General features: G+C 46.7%; 1 protein-coding gene and 1 long non-coding RNA gene across 4 annotated transcripts; both read right to left on the bottom strand.

Annotated features, from left to right (window-relative positions):
* Window positions 1–5,847: 5,847 nt before the first annotated feature.
* On the bottom strand, window positions 5,848–12,927 carry LOC117245285. 3 transcript variants are annotated; one of them, XR_004499840.1, is made up of 4 exons: window positions 12,651–12,792; window positions 12,035–12,073; window positions 11,649–11,791; window positions 5,848–7,442 (listed from the first exon to the last, which is right to left on the bottom strand). It is a non-coding gene; the product is annotated as an uncharacterized LOC117245285 (long non-coding RNA). The 3 variants fall into 3 exon arrangements; XR_004499838.1 differs by lacking the exon at window positions 5,848–7,442 and adding an exon at window positions 8,664–8,683; XR_004499839.1 differs by lacking the exons at window positions 5,848–7,442; window positions 12,035–12,073; window positions 12,651–12,792 and adding exons at window positions 8,664–8,683; window positions 12,847–12,927.
* Window positions 12,928–18,738: 5,811 nt separating this feature from the next.
* ADAMTS1 (ADAM metallopeptidase with thrombospondin type 1 motif 1) lies at window positions 18,739–26,595 on the bottom strand. Its single transcript, XM_015646206.2, has 9 exons — window positions 25,642–26,595; window positions 25,123–25,469; window positions 24,500–24,632; window positions 23,954–24,121; window positions 23,377–23,663; window positions 22,975–23,161; window positions 22,699–22,874; window positions 21,732–21,907; window positions 18,739–21,511 (listed from the first exon to the last, which is right to left on the bottom strand). Exons 1-9 carry the CDS (start codon window positions 26,144–26,146, stop codon window positions 20,770–20,772), a joined length of 2,721 nt encoding a protein of 906 aa, XP_015501692.1. The 5' UTR covers window positions 26,147–26,595; the 3' UTR covers window positions 18,739–20,769.
* Between the last annotated feature and the right edge of the window lie 1,284 nt (window positions 26,596–27,879).

Raw genomic sequence — 27,879 nt, 5'->3', positions numbered from 1 at the left:
CTGATCCCGGATCCATCCCGGTGTCCCGGTCCTGGATCTATCCTGGTCCTGGATCCATCCCGGTCCCATCCAGGTCCCGGTCTCGGGTTGCACCCCCATCCTGAATCCATCTCGATCCTGGCTCTACCCTGATCCCTGTCCCATCCCCATCCTGGATCCCGGTCCCGGTCCCCGCAGCCCGCCCAGCAGACCCCGGCAGGAGCGGACCCGAATTCCCGGACCCGCCGCCGCGCAGAAAGGCTCTGCGGGAATTGTGGGGTTTTTTTCCTTTACAAACCTTCAGCTTCCAGCAGCTCTTCCCATGGAAAAGCTACAAACAGGGAAATCCACTGCTGGTGTGCAGCCGTGCAAACCACACCGCTGCCCCTCTCAGCTACACCTACCGCAATATTCCCGGGAATAAAGGGAGGCTAAAGCTAAAACAAATTGTTTCCAGCTAAAAATTCGACAAGGAAAGTGTGCCAGCGCAGAAAGCTCTCTCTGACCTTCCCCCTTACAAGTGATAGCTTGAAAAGCTTCCAGCTGCATTTTGCCGAGATAAACGGGGACAAAAATGTTGCTCAGACTTTACCCCTTATATTTGGAAACCTGGATTCACTCCACGATCAGATGAAGATTTTATTTCCTTCACAGCCTGCAAACAGCCGAGTCAGAGTCCGGCACACTCCCGGCACACACCGATGCTCCATTTCCCCTGCAGCATCCCAGGGCTACACGCCTTCCTCCTCCGCTCGGTGCACCTCACATTTTTCCACTCTCGGATCCCGGTTTCCAACCTTAAAACGTCCGGCAAGGTGCTCCCAATAAAAAAAATTAAAAATGTGGTAGAACAAAAAGCCGGGTTTGGCGTTCCCCTGCTGCTTATAAACGACAGCAAACACAAAGCTGCCGTGCACGTTCCTTCTCAGCTGCTCACACCACGCTTTTGCAATCAATCCAAAGTGAAAATTGCTGAGCTACGGGTGGCACAGACAAATGACCGGCACAGAAAGCTGGCTCGGACCTTGCCCGTGATGTTGGGTAACTCTGAATTTGCATCACAATCGAGTGCCGGTCACCCTCTCCTTGCTCAGCTCGGTGTGCCCTCACCCAGTTTCGGTGCAGACACCAAATTCGTGCCAGGACAGAAGCAATAGGAGGGAAATTCTTGCCCCTGGCACCACATACAGGGTTATCCTCCCTCCTCCTCAGCTCCATTCCACCTCCAAAAATTCAACACATCCCAGGATTGCTCCCACACGAAAGTCTGACCTCAAAATTCAATGATACTTAAGGTCTCTTTTAATCCAAACCATCCTATGATTGTGTGAGGATTCTGTGAAGTATTTGTGGGTTTTCTTTGGCCACAGCCATCAAGGACAATGTAGTTCTACCATCTGATATGTTTACTTTCTTTTTGCATGGAATTTAGGTCCTTAGTGCCCAAGTAAGAGAGAAAATCATTAGAAGCAGGTTGAAATCAGGAGTGGGTGAAGAAATTGAGGTGGAGCCTAAAATGCAACTGTAGGAAGGGTAGAGGGAGGCAGGAGTAATAAAATGAGTAAGAAATAAAAACCAATCACAACAAGAATAAAAATATGTAAGGAAAAAGGCACTGGAATATGGGGTGGAGAAATGCAGATGGTAAAGAAAATTAAATGCTCTCTTAATCCTTAAGGCTTTCCTTTCAGGTCAGCCTAGAAGAATCCCAGCAGGAAACAAATTAAAATTTGTGCCTTTTCAGATTAAACTGAGGAAAGAAGCTCCTGCGTTATTTTGGCAACCTTTTTAAACACCAGATTTACCTCAGAACATTTTCCCTGCCCATATCACCTGGGTTCCTACCTGCAGCCTCAGGGATGTGTGGATCCTACATGATCTGCCAGCTCCAAACTGCCTTTCCAAGGAACAAAAAGCTGAAATAAGCTGAGGAGTGGATATTTAAACAACTGAAACCCACCCCAGGTGTTCAGAGTACACATTTTATCCAGGAGCCAGCTGCAGGCAATGAGGAGAATGAGGTGTCTTCAGCAGGTGATTCATTTAACTCATCAGCTCTCTAAAAACCAGCCTGCAACGAGTGTCTTTTAATTTAGGAGAACAAAGCATATTATAAAAGACATGTGCCAATACCTTCTATTGCTATGAAAGTCAGGAAATTTCATATTTGTCTGCCTTAAATAAAATAGAGGAAAAACCTAGTAATAATGAAAAAAAGGCAGAATAAAAAATCCCAAGTGAAAAAAACCCCAGACCTCGAAAAATCAAATCATGGTTCCTGGTCAGATAATTTTTATTTTTTTTTTTTAATTGGCAGTCTTCTTCTCTTCCTAGTGAAGTATTTAAGTCAGACAACACTGACAGAATAAGAATAACATGACTTGTGCAGCTTTTATTTGTTTTCTTGTTTGCTTTCATGGCACCAGGGTGAGTTGCCCCTTGCATGATGGTAATTTCAGTGGCCTTAAAAAACCCAAAACCAACAAAAAACCACGAACTAAAACCAAGATACAGATTGACACTGGCCTGAACAAAAAGCAGGAACCAATTATTCTGCTAGCAAGTATTAAATTATCATTTTGTTATCATGCATCCCTGCCTACCTAAACATCAAATTTTGTGGATAATTTCAAAGAAATGGAAAAAAATAATCTATTAGCTCGATGTATAAATATATAGATAGAGAGACATACCAGAACTAAAGAGGAAAAGAAATTTCTTTCTTGCAATTATGTACAGCATGACTACTAAGAAACACACTTTTAAAGAAATAGCTGTAACAAATAACTTCACATTCCCAGATGATAAAGGAGTGTTAAATGCTGTCATCTAATGGAGTCAATATCCAAATCTGAATGTGCACTGGTACTGATTAATAACATCAATTAATCACTGTTTTTACATCAGCTAAGCTAAAAAATAAAAATAATAATTAAAAAAACCCCACAAAACCAAAACAAACTAATGAAAAAAAGCCAAACAAAAAAATCAACCCAAAAAAAACACAACCAAAGAAAATTATAAAACAAAGAAAAAACCCCAAACCTAAACCAAACCAATCAAAATTCCCCCCACCCTTTTTTACACGGGTTTCGGAAGGGCAGGCGGATTTTGGCTCATTTTTGACGCTTAATTAGCGAATTTAAAGCAAAAATGAGAGTCCGGGGCCGTGCCCTGGCTGCCCCCTGGCGGCCGCGGGCCGCACCAGCACAACTCAGCTAATTAAAACGTAATTAAAATCTAATTAAGATGGTGCCAGCGGATTAAGGCCGTGCAGCGAGCCTGAATTTGGTCCTGCAGTGATGCTGTCCTCCATCGCAGCTGGTCAAAAACCAGCCGCATTCTTAAACTAATTTAACTTTCAGCTCAGTTTAAACGTGTCTTCTGTGAGGGTTAATGCTGCATTAATTAATTTTTGTTAATTTTACTGTGCCCAGTCCTCCTGAGGACGGAGGGACAGGGAGCTCCCAGCGTGGATCCAGCAGAAGGATGCAGAGATGGATGCAGAAGGGACTGGAGCATCTCCCTGCAGAGGAAAGGCTGAGGGAGCCAGGGCTGTCCATGTGCAGCCATTCAAGCAAACAATACAAATTTCAGTGCACAGGAACCTCTTGCTTTATTTATAGCTTTGCAAATCATGCAGGAGCTTTTATTTTTGATAAACACCGGATGCTGATGCTTACCAAATATCCTGTGTTGGGATTGTTTTGCTAAAAATAGCTTCAGAGAAAGCAGGTTCAGCGCTGGTAGTGATTTTCCTGACAAACCCCTGGCTTGGCTGCAGCAGAGGATCCTTCCTGAAGCTGCAAACCTCTCCCAGCACTCTGTTACTGTTAACTGCACTTAGTGCTGCTCAATCAGGTGCTACACATTCATAGCTAACTTGTCCTTTCCCCCCCTTTTCTGTCTCAAAGAGATAACAGGCTTGACTCTGCCTTTCTTTGATGTGTAAGCATCAATAGCTACAAAGTTAGGACCCAGAGCATCTGCTTCAACACTTTTCTAGCTTCCCATTAAAAAAAAAACCCAAACAAGCAAAACCCCACAAAACTGTCAGTGCTGTCCTAATGTCCTGTTCTGTCTCTTGATACCCATATCCAAAATATTACACACATTGTTGCATGTGCAGGTAAATCGCTGAAAAGAGTGATAAATGAAAATAATGTACAATATGACTTGTATGTAGATGGAGAAGCATAATGATCTATAATGACAGAAAGGCATATTGAGAGAGAAAACATATCTTTTACTAAAACAACAGAGACCTGAGAAAAAAACCACCTTCAGGTTTGAAATGTGTAAAAACCTTTGCAGTCCAGACTCCAGCTGGCAAATTTTACCATCAAATGTTGAGAAATGCAGTTTCAGGGCAGACAAAACCCTTTGCCAAATCTGAATTATTCACCATCAGTTAGAGCCAAGAAGAGAAAGAACTAGAATGTCAGAAGGATTTATCTTATTTCTTCTGAAATGGAAACAGTGACCGAAGTCATAAACAAAAGCCCTGACACACAGACACATGCAAACAGCTCTTGACCCATTCACAAACCAGCAGGCACCACTCCACCAGCTAAAGCAGGGCAGCTGCGAGCTTTGAGTGTCCTCCTCGCTTTTGGGACAGCTGATTTTTCCATGGACAATATCCTGATGGTCCTTGGACAGTCCTGGGGTGAGGCTCATCTGCTTGCACTGTTAAATTGTGCCATATTTTAACCCCACTGGTGAAGGGACTTGAGCTCAAGCTCAGATTTTGTGTGGAGAAGGAGATAAAACACCCAAAATGATTGCATTTCTGTGCCACAGCTTTTAGAAAGAACATTTGGCTTTAAAAATACTATTAATAAAAAATAAAATACTTGTAAAAAAGCTTCAGCTCTTAACTCCCTTATGTTCAAAATGCCTGTTTCAACATGCTGTTGAAATCTTGAATGCTTGTAGAATCTTGCAGAATTAAATAGAGATTTTGGAAAACTGTCCATTTTCAAGCCCTGAGTTTGAGCACTTTCATATGATTGGAATCACCAGAGAGCCAAGGTGAACCAAGAAACAACGTAAGCAAAACAGATGTTTAGCTGACATAATATATTAAAATAGACAGGTTTACTGTTTGCAATTTATAAAAAGGGAAACAATCCCAACAACAGCTTTGTAAATCTTTTTCTGGTGCATTTTTAAGCTCAGGAGATAAATGCTGTACAAAATGAACTCTTCAGCTGCTAACTCCTCCTCATCATTGCTGGGGTTTACAAGGGTTGGATGCTCAGGAACACGGAGGTAAAGCTGCACTGTGGTTTTTCCTGGGAAAACAGCAGGTGAAAGTGCCAGGGATACTCTCCCCAGCTCAGAGGGTGAAACTGGGAGCCTCTGGCTTGGCCAGGCCAGTGCCAAGACCCCCTGAGGACAGGGCTTAGGACCTGACAGGTGTTCCTGAGACACACAGGGGCTGCAGCTGAGCCCTTCCCACCACCCCAATGCCCAGCTGGGGCTATCGAGCACGGCAGGTTTTGGGATTTGTAGGGGCCAGGTCACATCCATCTCTTTAAGAATTAGTATTGCTGAGTTTGTGATGCTTGTTCTTTTCCTTCAGATTAAACCCTCTGGTGCCACAGGACAGAATCAGTTAATGGGGGTGGGGGAGTTTTAGCCCAGAATTTTCTTTTTGGTCTCCTAATAGCTTATTTTCAGAAGGGAGAGCAACAACACAGCAGCGACGTCTCTCCTCAACACCTCCAGCACGCATCAGAAAGGGAAACCAGCTTGCAACAAGCAGAAATATTTCCTGACCCAGATTCAGGCATTTTATGAACTTTGAGCCCCTTGCTGGCTGCAGAGATAAAATTCTGTGCTGAAAGTAAGAAAGGCTGATAGCTGTCAGAAGCAGAGGTCTTTGCCCTCTCTCGCTGTGTGCAGTTACAGATTACATGGGATTTCACAACAAAAGTGAATGCATTTTTCAGTCCTGAGAGCCTCTGCACTTGATTTGTTCCATTGTTTCTGCTGGGCAGTGGCAGAGACTGGGAAATGTTACACAACAAGCGTCTGCTCCAGCAGAAGGACACCTGAGCAGGGGGGTGGCATCCTCCCAAGTGACACGTCCTCCTGCCTCCAGCCTGCTCCCCCCGCCTGCAAGGCTTCACACACACAGCACTGAAGTGGGAAAGGCCACGAAGCGTTTGAAAGATGAATTAGAGGGGTTAATTAAAATAAAACAAATCAGCATTAAATAATCCCTGTTTAAGCCCAGTTAACAGCACTCTGCAGACAGCAAAACCAGGAATGACCTGGGACTGTTGTACTTTGTTTTGAAGCTAAGGAATACATTTAATTGTACTGCATTTGGAAGTATCCTGATGTTTTCTAAGAACAGATGTCCATTTTTTTCAAGAAGGCAACGTGGTCCATTATTGGCAGCACAACAAGGGGGTCTTTATCCACAGCTACAACATGAACACTGTTTGACACTTGAGGTGGAAATTGTATGGAATGGCTTCAGAGATTGATTTATTTGTTAGTTAACAAAGTGTTCCATTTTTATTCCTTCTAAACTAAGATGATTCGTTCCAAGATTCTGGTGTCATTTCCCACTGACACCAGGCCACCCGGCACGCTGAATTTTTCCTGTCATTGCTGAAATAGAATGCACCCCGTTATCTCAGCTGACACAAATGATAAAGCTTGGCTTCCCACTTTCACATCCTGAATCCTTTTCCTTTTTCCTGCTGTGATTCCCTGGGTGGCCTGAGCTCCTGCGTGGGATGAGCCCCACACTCCCAGTCTGGCCAGGGGGAGCTGCCTCTCCCTGCCCTGCCGTGGTTTCCAAAGGGAAAAACAAACCCACCTGAGCCAGGAGCGGCTCTGGAGCAGAGCTGGGAGTCAGCAGGGTGAAAATCCCCCTTGCTTTCCCTGTGGCAGGGCTGTGTTTTATAATAAATTCAGTAAAAAACCCAAAGAACCAAAAAGACGGCAGGGGCTGAAAATGACCCAGCTGAAAGAGTATAATTGGATTTGGAGAGGGGAAGCCTGTTTCAAAAGAAAATTCCTGGGATTCTTGTTTTTAAAGGGGTAGCAGCAACCTCAAGAAAACAACGAAGCAGCTGCTAGAAAATGAAGGGTAAAGCCAGGTCTGACCTCAGGACTTGCCCTGGTTCTGCAAATCTCCCACATCCTTGGGAGCAAACAGAAGCCAGGTGAATCGCTCCAGACACTGCTGAGAGCACGAGATTCCCAGCGAGGTAAAAAGGGCAAGAACAGGACAGGGAGACAGCTTTCAGCCACCTAAGGCAGGGAGCATTTCTGGGACAAGGTTTTAATATTATTTTTTAGATGCTTGTGACTTCACCAAGTCCCAGTGCTGCTGGAAGCAGGTTGTTTCCAGTTGCAATGCACAGCTGAAGGAACAGGGCTCTGTTTATGCAACATTTCCCAATTCTGTGGAACCACCAAGCTGAACATGGGGACAAATCCTAGGGAAAAAAAAATTATAAATCTGAACAAACGAGACAGGCAAAAAAAGTATTACCATTAATGCAAGAGACTGAGACAGAGCCTGCCTTGAATCTAAATTTAAAAGCTTCCAGGAAACTGCATAGTTTTGTTCAGGGAGAAATAGGGTGAGCCAAAATTAAAGGTGAATTGAGAGATGGCTAAATGCTGAATGTTTCTATTACCCAAATAATTTCTTCAGAGGGCCAGATCAATTCTAACCTCAGGGGGACTTTGGTCTGTTCTATAGTATCCATATTTTGCTCTGGAAAGCCACAGTTAAAATCTGCCTCACTCAGGGGTCCAATGAAGGCTTCTGCAGGGCAGCAAGGAGTTTTTATTGAATTTGCTTTTTTTAATCAGATGGTTTGCTCTCAGATCACACATGGTAACTGCAGAAGGGTTTTTTACTGTAAGAACGTACATGAAAAACACACAGAGGAAAAATTTCATTGCTATTTGGCTGGATAAATGTGGGGAAAATCTGGATTTTCCTCATGGTGTTTGTTCTCTGCAGGCCTTCACTTTCAAGGCAGCTGTATCTGCCACAAACTGTGCTAATTCATAATGCAAATTAAAGATTTTCTGCACAACAGTTTTCAGCCTGGACACAAAGATACCTCTGTGTTATATATGATTTCCCGGTGCCAGGGGACAGCAATGAAAGAAAAAACAATAGATGGATCTATTGCAATATACAGACATCATAAAAAAAGAAAAGGCCGATAAAATCTTTTGATTCCAGCAGTTCCAGTATATGGTTTATGGTCACTTTTTACTACACCCTCTTCCTGTTTGCTTGAGAGCTTATCTTTGACGAAAAACATCATTGTTTAAGGTCTGACTAATACCCACAGAAACAAGGACAGCCTGAGAAGGACACGAGAACTTCAGTTTTGGTACAGCAATTGCATAAGTTAGATTTTTTTTTATTTTTTTTTTGCCTAGAACTGGACCACTTTCTGCATATATAGGTAAAATTTATCACAGATTATACAAAAGTAAACAGTGCCTTTAGGATTACTTGCAATGACTAATGATAAGTGTATCCCTAACTCACTTTGCTATGGATTGAGGCTCATGTATAAAACAGGCTTTTTCTTTTCTTTAAGACCTGAGGGACATTTAAAATCAGGTATCTCAGCAAGTTTTTGTACAAGGGATTTCAATATTTACCTTCCCCAGATAACCTCTTTAAAATTTTCTGTTTCTTTGCATTTCTCTGCAGGAAAAACAATTTGTTAATATCAAGCATTAAGGGAAATTTGCACAGGAAGAGGCAAATCAAATCTCTGATTTGTTCAAACAAGACACTCCCTTCCTCAATTTCCTACCTCCTTTCATTGAAGACTATTAAATTCAAATTACATCCTACAAATTGAATGAAACAGAATTCCTCTCTTACCAGTTCCAACTTCATGAGTAACCCCATGGAGACACACACCCAGTCATCTCAAAATTTATACAAAGGCTTAGCTCCAGCTATATTTGTCTTCAAGGTATTTACTTGTGTCTAAGTGTAAATGGGTCCCAGAGCACTTAAATAATCAGAGTTGCCACAAGTGCTTCTTTTTCCTTTTCTTTCCTGTGGAATTCTTCCTAGGTACACTGGATGTGTCTGAGCACGCTGTGCAGGGTCAAGCACTGCCCTGAGAAATCACACTGAAATGTGACTTCTCCCTTTGCATCCCCCTGACAGCTTTGTCACAGGACAAGTTAGGAAAGCACCCAGCTACTCCACCAGCAGGGAAAAATGGGTTTTAAAGAGCCTGATTAATTGGATCATCCATCACCACATTTGTCTCTGGAGCATAGTTAGTACCTGCCTCACAGCTGATCATGGGTTCTTTGATGGGGGTGAATAAATTTACTCAAAAATACCATTGCTCTATAATTTAACAGTTTAGCTCCTGCACTCCAACCATCTCTACATTTTAATTTATTTTTTTTTATTACTCTGCATTTTCCCAGCCTGTATCTCTGAACAGAGAGGAAAGCAGCACTCTGGTCCCCTGTAACTCATTTGCCAAGCTAATCCCTTTGAAGAATAAGCTGGGAGTGAGGAATAACCTGGCTGAGGCTCTTCTGGAGCAAAGCTTTGGTATTGCCAACCTCGTGGGGCATCCAGTGCCTTGAGTTCAAGGGGCCAGAGGTCACTGCTGAGCCTTCACCTCTCTGACAGCGGCACGCAGAACCAATTTCCTCTGGGCTTTATTTAGCAGGCATGTGGCCAGCAGGGGAAGCAGCCCTTCCCCCAGATGTGCAGCATAAAAGGAGTTATTTACCAGTGAGCTCCAGAGCCAGAACAGAGCAGGCCACTGTGGGACACAGCAGCGCTCCTGTTCCCTGGGACAATGGCTTAGCACAGCTAGCTCAGGGCTGATCGCTGCCTGGAGCCTGCTTTCTGGCATTGTTCTCTTCCACAGGACACGGAGTTCCACCCATTTCTCGCCAGGATTCCTGCAGGAATGGGAGGGCTCACAGGGGAAGTGGTGGCACTGTCCAAGGTGAGCAGCTGAAGGGACCCTGGGCAAACACCAAGGCTTTCTGACAGCTCAGGCTCCATCCCAGCAGTCCCTTCATGACAAGCATTTTTCTTCCCAAAAATCCTCCCAAAATGGTGGTCCTCTTGCTCTCATTGTGAAAAACCCCTGACAAAACCTATGTTGAATAATTCCAAGTTCCTTTCCCAAAACAATTTGCTTTCTCCTCTCCCACTCTGCCCTTTGTTAGGGGAAGCACATCTGCACTAGTTTTGCACAGGAAAAAACACCTCAGAAACAAACCATGAGTTTCTTCTGGGACCACGGGGAACACAGGTATTAATCCATGGTAAATTGTGGGGTTGGGCAAATTCTCTGCATTAGGCCTGCTTCAATATTGTTGATTCTGTCCTTCAGTCTAAAGCCACCTGTGTCCTTTACAGCCTCAAAGAGCAAGAAAGTTTCTCTTCTAAAGCCTTGCAACTGGGATAAATACAACCCAATGTACTGATTTACTGAGCTGATAGACTAAAAACAGTGTAAAATCATCCTGCCAGCACTTGCAATTAGAAGATAATAAAATCTTTCTGGAGCAGGCAGGGGGGATTGACATCAGTTTAAGCAGAACATTTCATGGCTGGGACTGTAAATTGAGCAGTGCTAAACTTGGGTGCTTTCAGAGCCCAGGTTTTAAAACTGATCCTTGCAGATGGCTTTGAGAAATTGATGTTTTTCTATCCTCATTTTACTAAATTCTAGAGATTTTTTTTTATTTTTTTTTTTTTTTTTAATATTGTTGCACTTTTCAAAGCATCAAGGCTTTGGTCTGAGTCCAAAAATTAGAGCTACAGAAATCCCAGTCTCCTCCCCCAGTCCCACCAGCTCCATCCTTTTTCTGGGACATCATGACACAATTATCTTGAGAATAGATGACTTCTTTTTTTTCTCTTTTCTATTACTTTTTTTGAGTATTTTTTCAGAAATGTTAAGAAACCACACCAATAACTGTAAAATGGAACTGCAAGTATTCACTGACTGAGACAGAGGCCCGACACAAGAAATTTCAGAGCACTGAAAAATAATTTACCCCAGCAGGAGCAGGATTTTACAAGAGAAATTGTTGGCCAGTTGTAACTCCTGGCAGCACTGCCAGCTCCACTTATAAGAAATGAAGTGCCTATGCAAATCAGCCAGCTCTTGAAAAGTCACAGCCCCCAAACGCTGCACCACAGTCACACAGCCAAAAGGAAAGGTTATTCCTTCAATGTCAGCCATATTTTGAGTGATTTCCAAAAGGATCCTTTTTGCCGGCCTTTTAGTCCTTTGCATGAGGTAGAATGAGGGAAGGGGGATCTTTGCACCCTAATTCTGCCCTCAGGTTTGCTGCAGTGTCATGCTGCTCCCTCCCTTGCTGCCCAGGCCACACCTTTCAGGCCATCAGGGAGAGGCTGTGTGGTCCAGTGACAAGGGGAGGGAAGTTTGGATGCTCTGGGAACAGGGATTTGCACGGCTGAGCTTGGCAAGTCTCACCTGGTCCCACCAAGCCTGAGCTGTGTGACCCCAGGAAGAGAGAGGAGATGTGAGTGAGGGGAGGCAGAAGTCCTGGTGGTCTGAATTTCTACACCTCCCTCTCCTTCCAACGTGCCCCTCTTTGTCCCCTGAGGAAACTGGGACGGGCAGTTTAGGAAAAGAGTCATTAAATACCTCCTGTGCAGCTTTCCTCCCTTCCTGAAGAGCAGTGCTTGCCTTGCCCTCCACAGGAACAGCTGAAGGATGCTTGTTTTAGCTTTTCCTCTGTGCCTTAATCTCTGTCAGTCCGGATCTGGATGCTGCTCCACGTGGACCCTCTGCAGCAGAGAAGCACAAAACAATCCCTGCTTCCCTTCCCACCTCAGCTGGTCTGTGATAAGAATCATATCAAGATGCAAATTAAAAAATAAATGAAAGCTAAATTCTTCTTCTGCAGCAACAACAAGATCTCAATGATTTTAAAATTAAACTCATCCTTAATCTCACCAGGGAGCTTGTATTTTTGCTTCAAAACAAATGTCAATATGTTAATTTTAAATGATAATGTCACATTATCTCACCTTATAAATTAACTTTCTCTCCCCCTTTTATTTAGCACTCTTTGCCCAAGAGAAGTGCAAATTTCATGATGGAAGGGAAAGAAAAGATAAAAAGAAAGTAAGCAGAAGGAGAATGGAGGAGAAAGAGATCACATGGCTCAGATACCAAGGCAGACCAATGCTCTGCTCTTGTGCTTGAATAACACAAGGACATTTTGTTAATGTAGAGCCCGTTGTATCTGAAAGGCCCACTCAGCCATGGACAAATTTTAAAAAAAAAATCTTCACCAATTTTAAACTAAAAGCCACAATAAAAACAAAATGCTTCCTTATTTTCCCCACTACCGAGAAATTATACATTAATATACACCATAAGAGATAAATTATCTTTGCCAGCCGTTACAATACCCACTATTTCTTTTAGCACCTGCTAACAGCTTTTAAGAATACCTAATGTTTGCAGCATTGCACAATATTTACATTTCAAACAAAACAGGAAAGCTTCCTGCTCTCAAAACAGTACTTTCTGATAAAACCACTTCAAATAATACTCCACCTCCTCATCTCAAACTCAACAGTATCATTCCACCACTTAGTGTGCACATAAAAGAACAACAGAGGCTGTAAAGGTGAGTACCCAAAAGGCAGGAAATTTAGTAATCAAAGAGTGCATCACAAAATATCTTAACCCTGAAATTCTGTAATCAAAGAGTGCATCACAAAACATCTTAACCCTGAAATTTAGTAATCAAAGAGTAGATCACAAAACATCTTAACCCTGAAATTCAGTAATCAAAGAGTACATCACAAAACATCTTAACCCCCTCACTTACAGCAAGCACCAGCCTGGTGTGAGCTCCTTTATCGAACTGCTTCAGCACAAAGAACTTCACAGGGAGAGGGGAAAAAAGCCACCACTCCAAACCCAACCAGCTGCTCCTAATCAGGAAGACTCAGCCAGCGAGGCTTTTCTTTTCTTCCAAGATATTTGTATTATCTGCCACCTGGGTCACATTAAATCCATCAGCTGGGACTGGGCAGGGAAGGTGCAGCAGCCTCCTGGCCCGGGATGCTCTGTGCTTTCCCTGCTTTTTCCTGCTGCTGTGCCATCCTTGCTCTCTGTACCACTGGTGCAGACTGGGGAATGGGGAATATTTCAAACTCTGTTCCATGAGTGCTTCCAGTCATAATTTTTATTCTCCTTGCTGTGACTTTGCAAAGGGGAATGGGCTGATTTTATCCCACTTTTAAAGCGAATCTCATTGACCTCAGGGAGCTTTGCTGTTATCAGTGTGTCCACAGGCCTGGGCTCCTCACACTGGTGACTGCATTTGTTCTTACTCTGTAATACTGCCACATGCATTTCACTCCCCAGTCTCTCCTCATCTGCCAGTGAGTAAAGTGTTGTGGAAAATCACTTCATCAGGAAGGAATCAAAGGCCATTGCGAAATTTTCCTTGGAGTAATCCTGTAATCTGGCAGTTTTCTGAAGAAGTCCTGCATCTGTGATGTGCAGACATCTCATTGCTAGGGAACAAAGCCCGCCTGCAGTTACTGCTTGATGTCAAATTTAAGCTCAAACAACGCTGCTGTAACTGCTGCTCCTGCATGACACAGCCTCCACATTTGTTTGACATTAAATTGTTTAAACCCAGCATTTATTGTTTCTCCAAACAATGCTGCCATTCTCAGATTTTAAAGTGCTGCTAGCTGTGCTTTTTCTTCTTAGACTTCCTCAGCTTTTCCATCCCAAAGCCTGCTGAGGAGCATGTGGGGTGGGTTTTATTATCTCCAGCCAGCTCCAGTGGCAAGTGAGGTGAAATTTTGACTCCAGGGTGTGGGATGCTTATTGGTGAGAATTTATTTCCATTAAGACAGAGGCATGAATAAACCTCATACTCTACTCGGTTCCTGAAATGTTTCTAAATTTCTGACAGCCCAAATATTTAAAGGCAGTGGATATGTTAGAGAAGGTAACCCCCAGCCTCTTTGCAGTTTGTAGGTTGTCATGAGAGGGAAAAGCAGGATTTTTCCTTCCTAAGAAGATCTCTGATTTCTTGAAGCACACAAGAAAGAAGGCTATTGAATATTCTGTATGTAAATGCATTTGCCAACACAGCTTTAGCCAGCACAGCTATTTCTGTCCAGGCGAAAATGCAAATCTGATTCAGTTCAGCCAGTTAAACTGCCTTGTAGGTACAGCTTGGAATGCTCTCAGAACAGAACAGAACAGAGGATCTGGGCCAGTGTAAATGCATCTTCATTAGGGTTTTTTGCTGCTACAGCTGTAACAAATGGAGCTGTGCTCTGCTTTCCCGTGTTCTCCAGTGACACGGCTATGCCAGCAATGCTTTTAAGAGCAAGCCTGACTCAGGCAGGTCTTGTGTGAGTCTGTCAAACAGCCCCCAGCAAAAAAAAGCAAACAAGCTCTCACCAGTGAAACAAGAACAAGGCTACAACATACATCAGGCTCCACTGGAGGGAAACATGAAGGAGATTTAGGTCACTGGACATTCAGGATACTCAGGCAAAGCCTATAGTCACGTGAATTGTGTCAAAAAGCAGCTAAGCACCTCGCCCCAAAGCTAAAGGTTCTCCTCTGGAGTCCCAAAAACCTATGTGCCAAACACTTTATCTTTGAGGAGCTCAGGACTTGAGTAACAAATTAGTTCCAACCTTTGAAGCACTTTTTCTGGCATTCAGCTGAAATTGAAAGCTAACTGTAGGATCCATTTTTCCTGGCGCTGAAATAAACTCCATCATCTTTTTGCTTTCCACCACACAGCCCCACAACAGGTCAGGTCTTTGGGGGTGCAGTATTGGGACCATCAGGATAACACCAGGTCAAACCTCACTCCTCAGCTTCGTCCTCCTAAAGGACCCTCCTTCATCACTGGTATTAAACAAAAATGTGATTGTCCCTCAGAACAGACAGATGAAAACACCTGAACAAAAAGTATAGTTACTTTAAGAAGTTGCATTTTCTGCTCTCTGACAGTGCTCCTCTTCAGGTCAGGCCACTAAACCAATTCTCTGCTAAGTCTAAACTAAATTGTGTCCCCTCCTGATTTAGCAAGGTCCTTCACAAACTTGTTTGAGCTGCATGACTCGGAGCTGCTCTCTGTTCTTGCAAATTGTGCAGCTTTTGTGCTCCACAAACAGACATTAGAACAGCCCTTTCCAGTGGGAAGCTCTTTCCTGGATTCTCAAGGGAATGCAGTGTGCGAATCTTGGCTTCATTTTTTGTTTTTTGAACAAATAATCAGTGATGCCAAGCACTCGATTCTTGCAGTAGCTCTGAGCTCAGAGCAGGGTCACTGCAGGCTCCAGGTTGGAATGGATTTTGATAATTCTGTGGCTCAGGGACAGCCCTGCATCCCCAGGGAAATTCCTGGAGCTGGGGAGGGGAACCTGGCTAGAGGCTCCTTTGCCAAGCCCCAAAGTGATGTCACAAGTTTGCTTCAAACCACCTGATGTTGCCAATATCTCCATCTCCTCCTCCAAGTCTTGACACATCCCTCTCAATACTCGAAAGTGAAATGCCAAGCTGCCCCCAGAGCCTGTTACACACCTGTGTAACATTCCATGCCATCCATGAACCTTCATCCAGAGGCTCTCCAGAGCCCACCTCCCAGCAGGAGAGCCCAGCTGCAAGCCCTCCTCCTCGTCCTTCCAGCGCTGGGGGTGTCTCCAGCAGGACAGGGTCAGCCCCTGTCTCCTCCTTGTGCTACACCCCACCCTCCCATTCATTACTTGCAGAGAACATCTGTGGCACAGACCTAAACAATATCAACCTACTGATTTTTCAAGTCAGACCAACAGGAATCTGATTTAAAGCCTGGAATAAATTTGTAAGTAAATGGCTTAGCCTCCCTAAAGCCAGTGTCCTCCTGGGAGTAATATCCATCACTTCAGCCTGAGCTTTGGAAACGGGCTTATACAGATTTTTGTCCCTATGCAAATGGCAGAATTAGCTCTGAATTGCCTGGCTTTTACTAGCTTAGATCAGATTCAAAATTATTTTATGCAGGATTTTGACATTTGTATTTTTTAATGCCTCTGACCCTCTTGTCTTCCAGGCAGCTGTTGCTCTGGGGACTCTCCTTTCTGACATCAGCTATTGTGCCTTTAAAAGTCCAAATAAATGAAATTATAAACTAAAAAAGTGAAGAGGAAACACGTGAAGAGGCCTTTTTTAAATTTTTTTTTTTTTTTAATTCATCAAAGGCAGCTGAGCCCCTCCGTGCTTCCATGTTGTGCTTTGCATTTGTTCTGGCAGGAGAATAATGAGTAATGGAAAACACCAGTGTTCATTATTTCAGCATATCTCCTAATGTGTGTGTTGGTTCACTGGGAGAGAAAAAGGAGATGGACTTTACACTGCATTTAATTCACTTCTAAATCTGCCCAGGCCTGATTCTGAAATCTAATCTCCAACATCTGTTTCCAAAGTTTCTACAGTTAAAAGTTCCACAAAACTCCTCCTCTCTTCTTCTCTCCCTCTCTCCTCCCTTTTCCTCAGACTGTTTCATCTCTGTGAAAATGTTCTCACCAACACTTGCCCTCTGGGGTTAATTCAACATGTAATTAAGACTCAGATTAAACAGAAGGCAAATTTTCCTTTGGTCTCAGGTTTAAGCAGGGCTGTCCTGAGCCAGGACTGGTATAGATATTCAATTTGAAAAACAAATCAGAAAGGATTCTCCGTTAAATTGTGTAGCTTGACAGAGAAATTTTTAATCAAAATGTTTGTATTTCAGTTGTTTTCTCATCCCTAATTTCATCTCCAGTTTTGTGCATGAGAAAAGGCACAAAGTGGCAGCAGACATTTAAATTGTTTGGGACAGGCATATTGTCTTAGTTACACTGAAAAAAAAAATTTGATGCGCAATTAAAACGGCCACTTAACTTGTCTGATTATAATCTCTACCATATGACTGCCCTCTTGGAACATGCAGCTCCTTTTTGTGTGCTTGTAGGAAAATATCTTACAGCTGAGTGCAGCTAATACTGGAGAAAATACCAATTTCCAGCTGGAATATCTGGGAAGGACCATAAGATAGGAGAAATTCAGATTTGCAGCACTTTGACACAAAAGTACAACATACTAAAGATGACAGATTTAGCAGCTTAGGTTCTGGATATTTAAATTTAGATGCTGTCCAGGGGTCTGGAATCTCATCAGCTGCCGGTCCTGGGCTGCAACAGGACCAAAGATGATCCTTTATCCCACTGATGCTGTCAAGCAGAGCTTCCAGCCAGAGGGGCTGCAGGAAGCTGCACTTCTCTTGCCCAACATTAAATCCCTTTTGCACAAGCCCCTCTCGCACTGCTGTGGGCTGTAAATCCCATCTGCGAGTCCAAACAGTGCTGCTTTCATCTCCACAATAATCCCTCTGCCCCGGGCTTCGGGAGAACAAATGTTTGTTGAAACAGCCTGGTGAAAGCACCACTTCTGAACCTGAAAACTGTGTTTTGACTTCCCTTCTGTCCACATTTTGTGTTCTGGGGGGGAATCTCGGGCAAGAGGGAATGTTTGGAGCTGTTTTGCTGGGAAAGCATGGGATAGATCAGCACGGAAGGGACATCCAGTGGGAGCAATCTCCTGGGCTCTTCTCCTTCTGCCTCCACATGTTGTAACACAGCTCTGCTTGTGCAGAACGGGGCAAAATGCAAATATTTAAGCTAAGTGCTCTCTTACACTCCTGCTGAAGCCTGGACATGTCCGTGGGATCTGCCTGCCAGGAGATCCCTTTGCTATATTTGGGTGACCTTTGCTGGGGATGAAAGTTCACCTAATTACACCTGCAGGGCTCAGCAGGCAATGGGCACATCCCACAGGAGTGATCTCTGCTCCAAAGGGTGCTTGGCAGGCAGGTGTGCCCCTGCAGGGATGGGGAGCCTTCCCAGGTGGATGGATCGGGATAACACCGGGCTGTGGGAGCAATTTCCCAGGGAGCTGATGAGCACAGCCCAGGCAGAGCCCTGGGTCTGTCTGCTGAGGTTATTCCTCCGAGGATGCCTTTCTGATCTCTCCAGGAGTATTTGCTTCTCCATTCCCTACCTTAGATAGTGGGTGAAGATATTTTGTCTAAAATACCCCTGTTTGTCCTACGAAATTTGACAAATCACACCACTTTGCACCTGCTGGCCCACTTGTGATGTGAAAATGATAAAAGCAGCCTCGTTTTTTACTGAAACACCTCCATTGTTTGGAGATGTTGATTTGAATGAGTTTTGAGGTGTTTTCCCATTCACTGTTAGGACAATTTCAAGGGGTAAATCACATTATTATTTTAACAGCGCCAGAGGAGAAGAGCTACTCCACATTTTCCAGTTACACCATTTACAGTGCTCACCCAGCACAGACACCACAATTTCACATCTCATCAGTCTGGCAGGCTCCAGGATAACTCTTCTCCTCTTCAAACTCCCACTTATTTTCTAGCCTAGATGGTGAAAAAAATCCATGTGCACATATACATCTATATATACAAATAAATAGTTATTGTATTTAAAAATACTCTTTTAACTATTTATAAAACTGAAAAGGGATTGGCTGCCTCCTGAATAATGTTAGGAATAAAATATTCCCCAGCATTTCTGCACATCAAAGCAATGCTCAATGAAGTGTGACATGATGAGAATTCTCTGAGATTCACAGGGGCCAGGACTTTATCCACGGAATAAAATGGGAACCATTTCTGCAGAGACAGAGTCCAAACTTTGGCAAAGGAAGTTTTAATAGATTTTTACATGACACAAAGCCAAAAGTATCCAGAAATGACTGATGTCTCAAATTCCATGGCAAAAATCCAACGGAGCCCAACAGAAGATTTTCTCTTGACTGCAGTGGTGATGAGATCGGGTATGAGGGAGCAGAAACCAGCTTTTGATGTTTGGTATCCATTTTAACATAATAAAACATGTTACCAACAGCATTAGAACAGCTCATTCACACAGTGCTTCTTGGAAAAGCAGCATCAGGAGAAAATTAGAGAGGAAAATTCTCCAGGAGCTGGTGAGGGAAACCTCTGACTGCTCATGAACCGCTCTGGATTTTGAGCTGCTCCTTCCCCTCCAGAGCGAGGCAAAATTGCTGCCTTTGTACATATTTTGTTGGTTCTAAACGTGACACTCGCTCCCTCTGCAAGCTGTTATTACAACCAGTGCCATCAGTATAGCTGCACTCCATTTGCTGAAATAGATGAGTTAGTGGTTAAGTAATAAATACAAAATTACCTCTTTTAAGGTGGTGTGTGACATTATGGGGAGAGTTCTGCAAACCTCTTCACTAACACAGGTCATTAGTTGCCTTTTGCTTAATATTTTCCTCAGATTCCAAGCTGAGCTTTCTGCTCCATGGACTGGTTTTAGTCCAGTGAAATAAAGACACTCCATTTCCAAAATTTATAGGGTTCATTTATTACCTCTAGTAACATATTATACTGTATAAATACTCTATCCTTGTTATATGTCCTTTTAAAAAAGCGATAACTTAGAAGATCACATTAGACAAGAAGTATAAAAATAAATACGCTCATTATATGCATTTATTACAAATTATAACCCTTCCCAGAAGGGAGAGAAATATAAAATACTTATGAAGTATGTAAAATCTATAGTAATATATTTTACTATATACATATGGAAAGCCATATTCTCTCATGGTCTATGGACTGGCACAATCTTCAATGATGTGAATGCTGGCGTTTTGCTGTGGATGGACCTGCTATCCCTCAGCTTTGCCTTCCCACCTGATCAGTGACTGAGCTCCACAAACCCAGCAGAGGCCACAGACGACGTTCCCATTCATGATGGTTTAGGGTTTTTTTTGTTTTTTCCAACTCAAATAATATCCATTGGCTGGGGTAAGGCCAAAGGTTTGAGTGTGAAAGCACGGCTGGAATGCTCCCACACTCCACAAATCTGTTTGGCAGGAAGGCAGAACCAAGCTGGAATCAGAAAAGCCAGTGGAAGGTATGCAGAAGGCACAAAGAGCAACTACTCAGACTCAGATTTCCACTTTTCCAAGCCTCTGGATTACACATGTCACCACAATGGCACTGGAGTGGCTGAGACAAATGGACAGGCACATTGGGATGACATAAAGGTACTTTAAAAAAAGATAAAATTCTAGTGATTTCTGGGGTTGATATTTGTTTTTGGTATTTCTTACTGTTGACAGGTAGAGAATATGGCTTTATTTTTATATAAAACTATTCTCTGAAACAATAGCAGCCATGAATGACATAGTTAAAGCTCCTTTTTCCAATCTTGTTTTTTGCCCTTTGTGAGGTAGGTAAGCCCTGACCAATTATTTTAAGCTATCTTTTTCCCTCCCCTTCCTACACGTGGGGATTTGATCAGTACCACAAGATAAATCCAAAAGAAGGGAGAAATAACCAAACCCCAAAATGTTTGCTGAAATGCATCTCACTGCTCACGTTTGGCTTAATTTATAACAGATTTTAAAAAAGGCAATTCTGATGCCTTTGGGCCTTATCTGCTAAAGAGAAATGAACGACACGGGCCTGCTATCCCATCCAACTTTCAGCTGGCAGGGGATTTTTGGGATGCAAAGCCAACTCAAGCCGTTTGCACTGTCCCACCTCAACGGATCACGAATTTTTTTAAGCAAAAAGACAGGTGCTGCCTCTGGCCCTCTTTTGTGTTTTTCAGTGCACTGGTCTGAAGGAAAAAAATAAAATAAAATAATAAAAAACCAACGTTTTAGCTTTCCCAAGCCGCCCTATCTAGCTGCAGTCCATGGCGTTGCAGAAGTCTATCAGGTGCTTGGGCTTCTTGGAGGGCTCACAGCTTTCTTGGGGCAGCACGCTGCCGTCGGAAGAGACACATTTCAACAACCTCTTCTTGAAGCCTTTCCCACAGGTCTTGGAGCAGGGGGACCAGTCCCCCAGCTGCCACTGCGGGCAGGGCACGTCGGCGCAGGGCCGCAGGTTGCTGGGCTTCAGCTCGCGGGCGCAGTCGGCGGCCGGCCGGCCCCGCGGGTCCCGGCACTCCACGGCGCGCCGCTGCCAGCCCGAGCCGCACGACTTGGAGCACTCGCCCCACTCCTCGATCACCCACTCCGAGGAGATGATCTCCCTGATGGCGTTGAAGGATTCCTTCTTCCTGCCGGCCGCCTTGTCCGCGCCGGGCTGCGCCGGCTTCTTCACGAAGTAGGTGAACTTGATCTTGGGCTGCGGCAGGTCCCCCACCGTCAGCACCTGGATGGTCAGGGGCTCCTTCAGGGGGCTGAAGCTGCGGATGCGCTCCAGGGCGGCCGAGGAGCCGCTGTAGCGCAGCACGCTGCCCTTGTAGGTGATGTCCTGCTCCAGCGTGGACAGCGTGTAGTCGCCGTTGAGGACGTAGGTGCCGTCGGCGGCTTTGATGGCCAGGAAGCTGCCGTCGTGCCTCGCGCCCCGGTGGTTCCGCTGCTTCACCTCGATGTTGGTCGCCCCCGCCGGGATGGTGACCACGTCGTGGTAGCCAGGTCTGCCAGGGAGAAAAGAGAAACACTGAGTCCTCTGCTCCTCCCTGGGAAGGGGGAAAAAGCCTCCCAGCACACGGCTAAACCATGTGTGAAGTCAAGGCATTCAGCTCGGTAAGGGGTGAATCCCACCCAGGCTAAACCTTGTGTGAAGTCAAGGCATTCAGCTCGGTAAGGGGTGAATCCCACCCACACAGACCAGGTGGGGCAGAGCCCTGCACTCACTTGGCTCTGACGAGGGTGCCAGACACCTTCTTGCAGGTGGAGCCGTTGCCCCCGCAGATGCCGCACTTGTCGAACTTCTTGTTGGAGCCGATGGTGCGGTCGCAGCCGGCCTTCACACACTGCCCCTGCACGCACACAGACGTGGAGTCGGGGCTGCACGGGGTGCCATCCACCACCTGGGGGACACAAGGAGCCTTGTGACAACAAGCACAGTGCTCTGAATCTGCCCAAGGTGAAACACGGACAGGTGGGAAACCCGCAGCACCTCCCGTTTTCAGGGCTTCGGAAACTGAAAACCAGAGCAGCCCACAGGTAGCTGGAGGTATGTGGTGCTACTTCTCACTTGCAAAAATGGTGCCATGGTGAGAGGAGAAAAAAACCCTCAGTTTTCATTAACACCTCCCCCCAAAACAGCTCCTGTTTTACTGATTTCATATGAAAAAAGCCCCATTGCTTTCTAGTGTCACTAGAAGGCAGACATGTCCTCAAAGCACACTGCCAGCGTTGCTTCTAATGCTGTTCAGCACATCCTTTATTTCTAGGAGTGCTGTTCCACAAAAACCCTCTGTGTCATCGCCCTGGTAGTTCCTGGCTCTCACCATCTGATGACAGCGAATTCAAGTAGCTATGCAAGATGAACATTTTTCCTCGTGTTTATTTTCAGCTGTCAGCATATTAGTAACCAGTATGAGAAAGCACCAATGTTCTGGCAAAGATCCCTCAGAGTTTTCCAAACCTATCTCAATGCAATCAGATTGGTGGAAGGAAACCAGGGCGGAGTGGGTAGAGGAGGTGTGTCAAAACACTTAAAGCGTGCTCACAATTCCTCCAGCTGTACATGGAGGAATAATCTAGCTTAAATATGAGAAAGACAATTTCAGATTTCTGCACTGCTTGACTCTTCACACAAAGAGAGAAAATAAAAATCCTCCTCAGGTCAGCTGGAAGAGGTACAGCTTTGAAATACCTTTGGCTGTAGAACAAAGAAGTATCCTGTTCCTTTGGCTCTGCAAACCAGCTTGCATCTGTCCTTTGGAGACACCCCAGCAAACTTGGGTGTCCACTCCACTGCAGGTCCACTTCCAAAGGCAGACTTGGAAAACTCGTTGTGCTTTTCACACTGTTCCTCCCTGAACGTTTTGCCTGCAGGCAGAGAAAAGACAGGTGGGCATGAGATCATCTCTGTCCATGCTCTTCCTCCACAGCGCACCAATCCTGGGTGTCAAAACTGGGGGAAAATTACCGTTGTTGTCGGGGCAGTCCTCGATGTTGCAGGACCTGTACTGCACCCGCTTCCCTTCGCAGTACTTGCCCCCGTTCCTGGGGATGGGGTTGTCACACTCCCTGAAGGAATACTGCACTCCCCCGCCGCAGCTCCGGGAGCACTCGCCCCACGCCCCCCAGGACCCCCAGCTCCCGTGCACCGGCGTCTGGAACCACAACAAAAAGCAGGATGCGAGTTAATACAGGAAACCACAGACAAAACCACACCATGAAAGGCATCATCATGCTCATTTTTACCCCGACTCATTAGAGAAACCTGCCCCAGGTTCGTTTATTAGCACTGAAACAACCCCTTCCAACAGCAGCATTCCCCACGCGGCTCTGCAACCCAAGCTGCACCCATTTCTTTTTCACTACTTACATCATAATGCTTCTTCTCAGTCTTATTCACACACTTGCCATTCATGCACCACTTCCCTTCCCCGCAGCTGGTGCCGTCTGCCCAGGGGAAGTGTTTGGTTTGGCACACGAGCAGCCCTCCCGAGGTGCCGGTGCACCACAGCGTCGTGCACGTACTGGCTGCGTCGGGGCAGTGCTTGGACTCATCTCCAAACGTGAACTGGCACTGCCTGTTGGCGTCGTACAGCGTGCCAGGCAAGTCTGAAGGGAGCTGGATGGGCCTGTGGGGCTTGTCCAGCAAACACTCCCCTGAAAAAGTTGAAAAAAGAAGGAAAAAAAATAATTAAAAAAAAAGAAGTCAGATGATGCCGTGGGTTCAGTTTTAAAAGGGAGCTGCATTTGCTTTGTAACAGAAGCCTTTGAGCCCATTTGTGCCACCATTTTTGGAAAAATAAGGCTCTTCTAAACTCACTGGCAGCATGCAAAAGGTTAAGTCTGTGCTGAAGCAGAAAGCACTCTTAAAAAAAAAAAAAAAAGCAGCAAAGCAGTAAAGCACAAGAGCTCAAAGGCCCCATGAATGGAAAGCTTAATAACCTTACCATGACCGTTATCCAAAAATGTTGTAATCATGTAGGCACTGCATGGAGACCAGGGCTGGCTGCGGTCCAGGTTGGAGAGCATGGATGCCATCATGTGGAAATCCCGGCTCATTCCATTGATGCCAGCACACTGCTTTGCATCGTCATGAGGCATGTTAAACACGTGGCCTTGGAGAAAAGGAGAAAAGCAAAGTCTGTGACTTTAGGAAGTCTGTCCTATGCATTACCAACAGTATTTCAAGAACAGTATTCTGCTCACAGCTTGGTCTGTAATTAATAACCCGAATCTGAACACTCCCAGATTTCAAGCAGATGGCACTGGATCTTCTCTCCCCTTATTTTTTTTTTTTTTTTCCCCTCTGCAGGCACACACACAGCTCTTGCAGACAATGCTGTGCAGGCCGGATTTGCTTTCCAGAGTCCAAGCCTGCTCCAGGACAGGGCTTTACCTCCTCCCGACTGCTCCGGGGAGGTGCAGGCTGGGCTTTACGGCATCAAGCTGGCTTCAATTAATCCCAGGGAACGGCTTTGCAAAGTTTCAAGTACCTAATTCGTGGGCTGTTGTGAAGGCAGCCTGCAAACCATCGTCTTCTATGATAGAGCAACTGCGGTTTAGATCACAAACTGTTCCCACATCAGCCATCCCAAGAGTATCACATGTCTTGGCACCGCACAGGTCCTGTAAAAAAAAAGGCAGTTTCATTATTAATCAGATCAGAGACTTAACCTTGGCAAGAGCCATCCAGCCCTGGCAGTTTGCCTTTACTTATGGAAAGAGCATAAATATTCAGCACTTCAATGGGTATGATGGCAAAAATCTGTCTCTGGAACATAGGCGAGGGTTACACGTAGAAATGAAATGCGTAATTTCCATCTGAAATCTGCTAAAAATATATGGGGCAGGAGCACAGTGCACAATCTGTGAGTTTAGAAGGACGGTGCACAAACCGTGAGCTTCACCAGACGCGGTGCAAACAGAAAAAAAAAAAATAAAAAAAAAAAATGAATGAAACAAAAAAGCAGCTCATCTAATTTTTAGCCTGCTTCCCTGCAGCTGTGGTGACACACGACTGCCCCTGGACACGTTTTTGGAGGTCTCCTGGCAGAGGGAGCCTCCCGGGGTAGGGAGCAGTGGGCGTGGGGCTGGATGTGACCTCGGTGTCCCTCACCTGCCTGGTGAAGAGGATGGCCGTGTCGTAGTGCTCGGCGTGCCGGTCGCTGGGCGGGTTGTGCTGCTTCTGCCAGCTGCAGAAGTTCCTCAGAGTCAGGGCGGCGTTGGAGGAGATATCCGGGCCCTTGCGCTCCTCGTAAATGACCATGATCTTCACCACCACGAGGCTGATGGAGTTGCGGATGCTGGGGTGCTTGTAGAGCTTGGCGGCCACGGAGAGCAGGGTCAGCAGGTAGTGCTTCAGCCCGCTGCCGTGGAACTCGGCCATGGACTGGTCGGCCACCAGCATCGTCTCCACGTAGCGGGGACTGGACACGAACCTCTTCTTCCTCCTGCTTCTCGTTTCTGCGTTAAAAAAGAAGGACGGGAGGGTCGGAGAGCGCAGGTGAGCACGGCAAGAGCGCGCACCCACGGACGCTCAAGATGCGCACCCGAGGCTTGCGCGACCCCCGCACCCAGCTGGGCACCTCGGGGCATCCCCGCCAGAACCCCCCGGCCCTCCCCGTCCCCACGGTACCTGCGGGCTCTGCGGGCTCCGGCCCCTGGGCGCCGGGCCCCGCCTCGGCCACGGCGCAGCGTGCGGCGGGGGCGGCCCGCGGGGCGCCGCGGAGGCGCAGGAGGTGCGGCCCGTGGCGGTGCGCGGTGCCGGCCGCGGGCTGGATCAGGTACTGGCGGCCCCGCAGCGAGAAGGCTCCGCGCAGCCCCGCGCACAGGCTGAGCGCCGCCGCCGAGCCGGGCTCGCCGTTCACCGTGCCGGAGTAGAAGCAGCGGGAGAGGTCGTCCTCGGGCGGCGGCGGCGGCCCGCCCAGGTACTGCAGGGTGAAGTCCGGGGCCAGGAAGCTGCTGTCGGGCTCCAGCTCCAGCGTCAGGCGCTCCCCGAAGGCCTCCAGGCGGAAGCGCTCTCGGGCGCCGGGCGCGCCCAGGCGCCGCGGCAGCACCAGCGCCCTGCGCTCGGCGCTGCACAGCCCCAGCAGCGCCGCCAGCACCGGCGCCAGCGCCGGCAGCCGCCCCCCGCTCCTCATCGCTGGGCGCGGCCCTTCTCCTCTCTTTATTTCACTTTATATAGGGATGGATGTGGAAGATGTGGGTTTTTGCTTTCAGGTTTTGGGGGGTGTCTGAGTCTTTCTGCCGGCGGAGCGCCGCGCGGGAGCCGCGTCCCGCGGTCACTGCAGAGGCGGCGTCGGCTTCCCCATGGCCGGGGCGCGGCGGCGATGCCGGGGAGCGCGGCTGTGCGAGGGCAGCGCTGCCCCTCGCTCCGTCCCTCTGTCTTCTGTTCTGCTCCGGCTGCCGCTTCTCCTGCCCGCCTCCTCCTCCTCCTCCTCAGCCTTCCCCGGCTGCAGCAGCGGCGGGCGGGGAGGACGCTCCGGCGAGTCTCCGGCAGCCCCGGGACGGTCCCGCCTGCACTTCCAGGGCTCGGAGGAGCCTCCCGTCCTTTGCGGAGCGGAGCGCCGCGGGCCCGTCCGCCTCCGCCGTGCGGGGTGAGTGCGGGAGCGGGGCTCGCCGCCGCCCTTTATGGGGTCCGGCCGTGCCGCCCCCAGCCCGGCGCTGCCGCCGCTGAGATCACTGCGTGCGTAACGCGCCCGCGGGCGGCCCCCGCCGCGCCGCCCTCCCGCCGCCCCCGACGGGGCGGGACGGCTGGGCTGCGCCCCTTGCCTGCCCCCGGGGTGCTCTGTGCCCGGCTCCGAGCGCTGCGCCCCGCGGGGAGCTCGCGGGGGAGCGCCTGGATGCGCTGCGGGTCCGGCCCCCGCCCCGCCGGGCTCGGGGAGCGGCAGGTGGACGGTCCGGAGCTCCTGGGGCGGGGCAGGGACGGGGACACATCCCTGCTCGCCTTGGTGGTTTTTCCTCCTATTTACCTTCTTTTTATCTTTTATTTTTTTTTTTCATTTTTTTTCATTTTTAATACCGCCCTTTCCCCCTTACCCTAGCAATTCCTGCCCTTTCTCGGCCCTAATAGCTGCAGTCGGTCATGCACCTGTACTTCTGAGAAACGCTTCCTTTCCAACCACTTAAACCGAGGCGTTTACGTAGGTGCAGCCAATATTTTGCTTTGAAGCCATAACCCAAGCATGGTGGTGCTGCTAATCCCCTTAATTCTTTATGTGCACAGCCCCAGCTTTCTGCTTCTGGAGGCCTTTTTGGAGGAGGAGGGCGAAGAAGTGGTGAGGAAATGTGTGAATAAAAACAGAATGTGTGTACCTGTTGGTGACAACTCCTGGGCTTCCCAATTAAACAAAGATGCTTGTGTGTCTGTCAACACATCATTTCATACAAGTAATGGAACTCAGGGGTTGAAATCAGAAGGAGCAAAACCTTGGGATAGGGCAAATCTTTCTAAAATTTCATGTATCCACTGTTTTCTTGGGATGGAGCGTCCCATTTATGCCACTGAATCTAATAACCCTAAGGCTTTTCTTCCTAATTTAAACCATGTCAGACAAACTTGGAACCACATGTGTGTGTCAATAGCACAGTCTGACTGCCTGCTAAGTTCTGACAATACATCCATTTCCCATGGCGTTCTGCAAATCTTGCAGTTTAGAATTGCACATTGTTTGAAGTTGTGCAAAAAAAAAATATGAAAAGATGAACCCAATTTCCCAGCTACTTGCTCAACAAAAGTGTTCTTGTCCCACAGAGTGATGAGCAAAATCAAAAGTAGGCCTCAAATGTGGGATTTTCTTGGGGACGCAGCAGGAAATGCTGGATTGACTTCCAGAGACTGAGTGTTGCCCATTAATACATCAGCAGCAGCAAA

The sequence above is a fragment of the Parus major genome, chromosome 1 (genome assembly GCF_001522545.3).
Source record: "Parus major isolate Abel chromosome 1, Parus_major1.1, whole genome shotgun sequence".
Taxonomy (NCBI): domain Eukaryota; kingdom Metazoa; phylum Chordata; class Aves; order Passeriformes; family Paridae; genus Parus; species Parus major.
This window is presented reverse-complemented; position numbering and strand designations above follow the sequence as displayed.

Bases quoted from the DNA above. Each gene is read 5' to 3' on its own strand.
- ADAMTS1 (XM_015646206.2), bottom strand. From the start codon at position 26,146: ATGAGGAGCGGGGGGCGGCTGCCGGCGCTGGCGCCGGTGCTGGCGGCG. The intron at 24,633-25,122 runs GTGAGGGACACC...TTTTTTTTACAG, and splicing joins CCATCCTCTTCACCAGGCAG to GACCTGTGCGGTGCCAAGAC. The intron at 23,162-23,376 runs GTAAGTAGTGAA...TTGTGGTTCCAG, and splicing joins CTGAGAAGAAGCATTATGAT to ACGCCGGTGCACGGGAGCTG.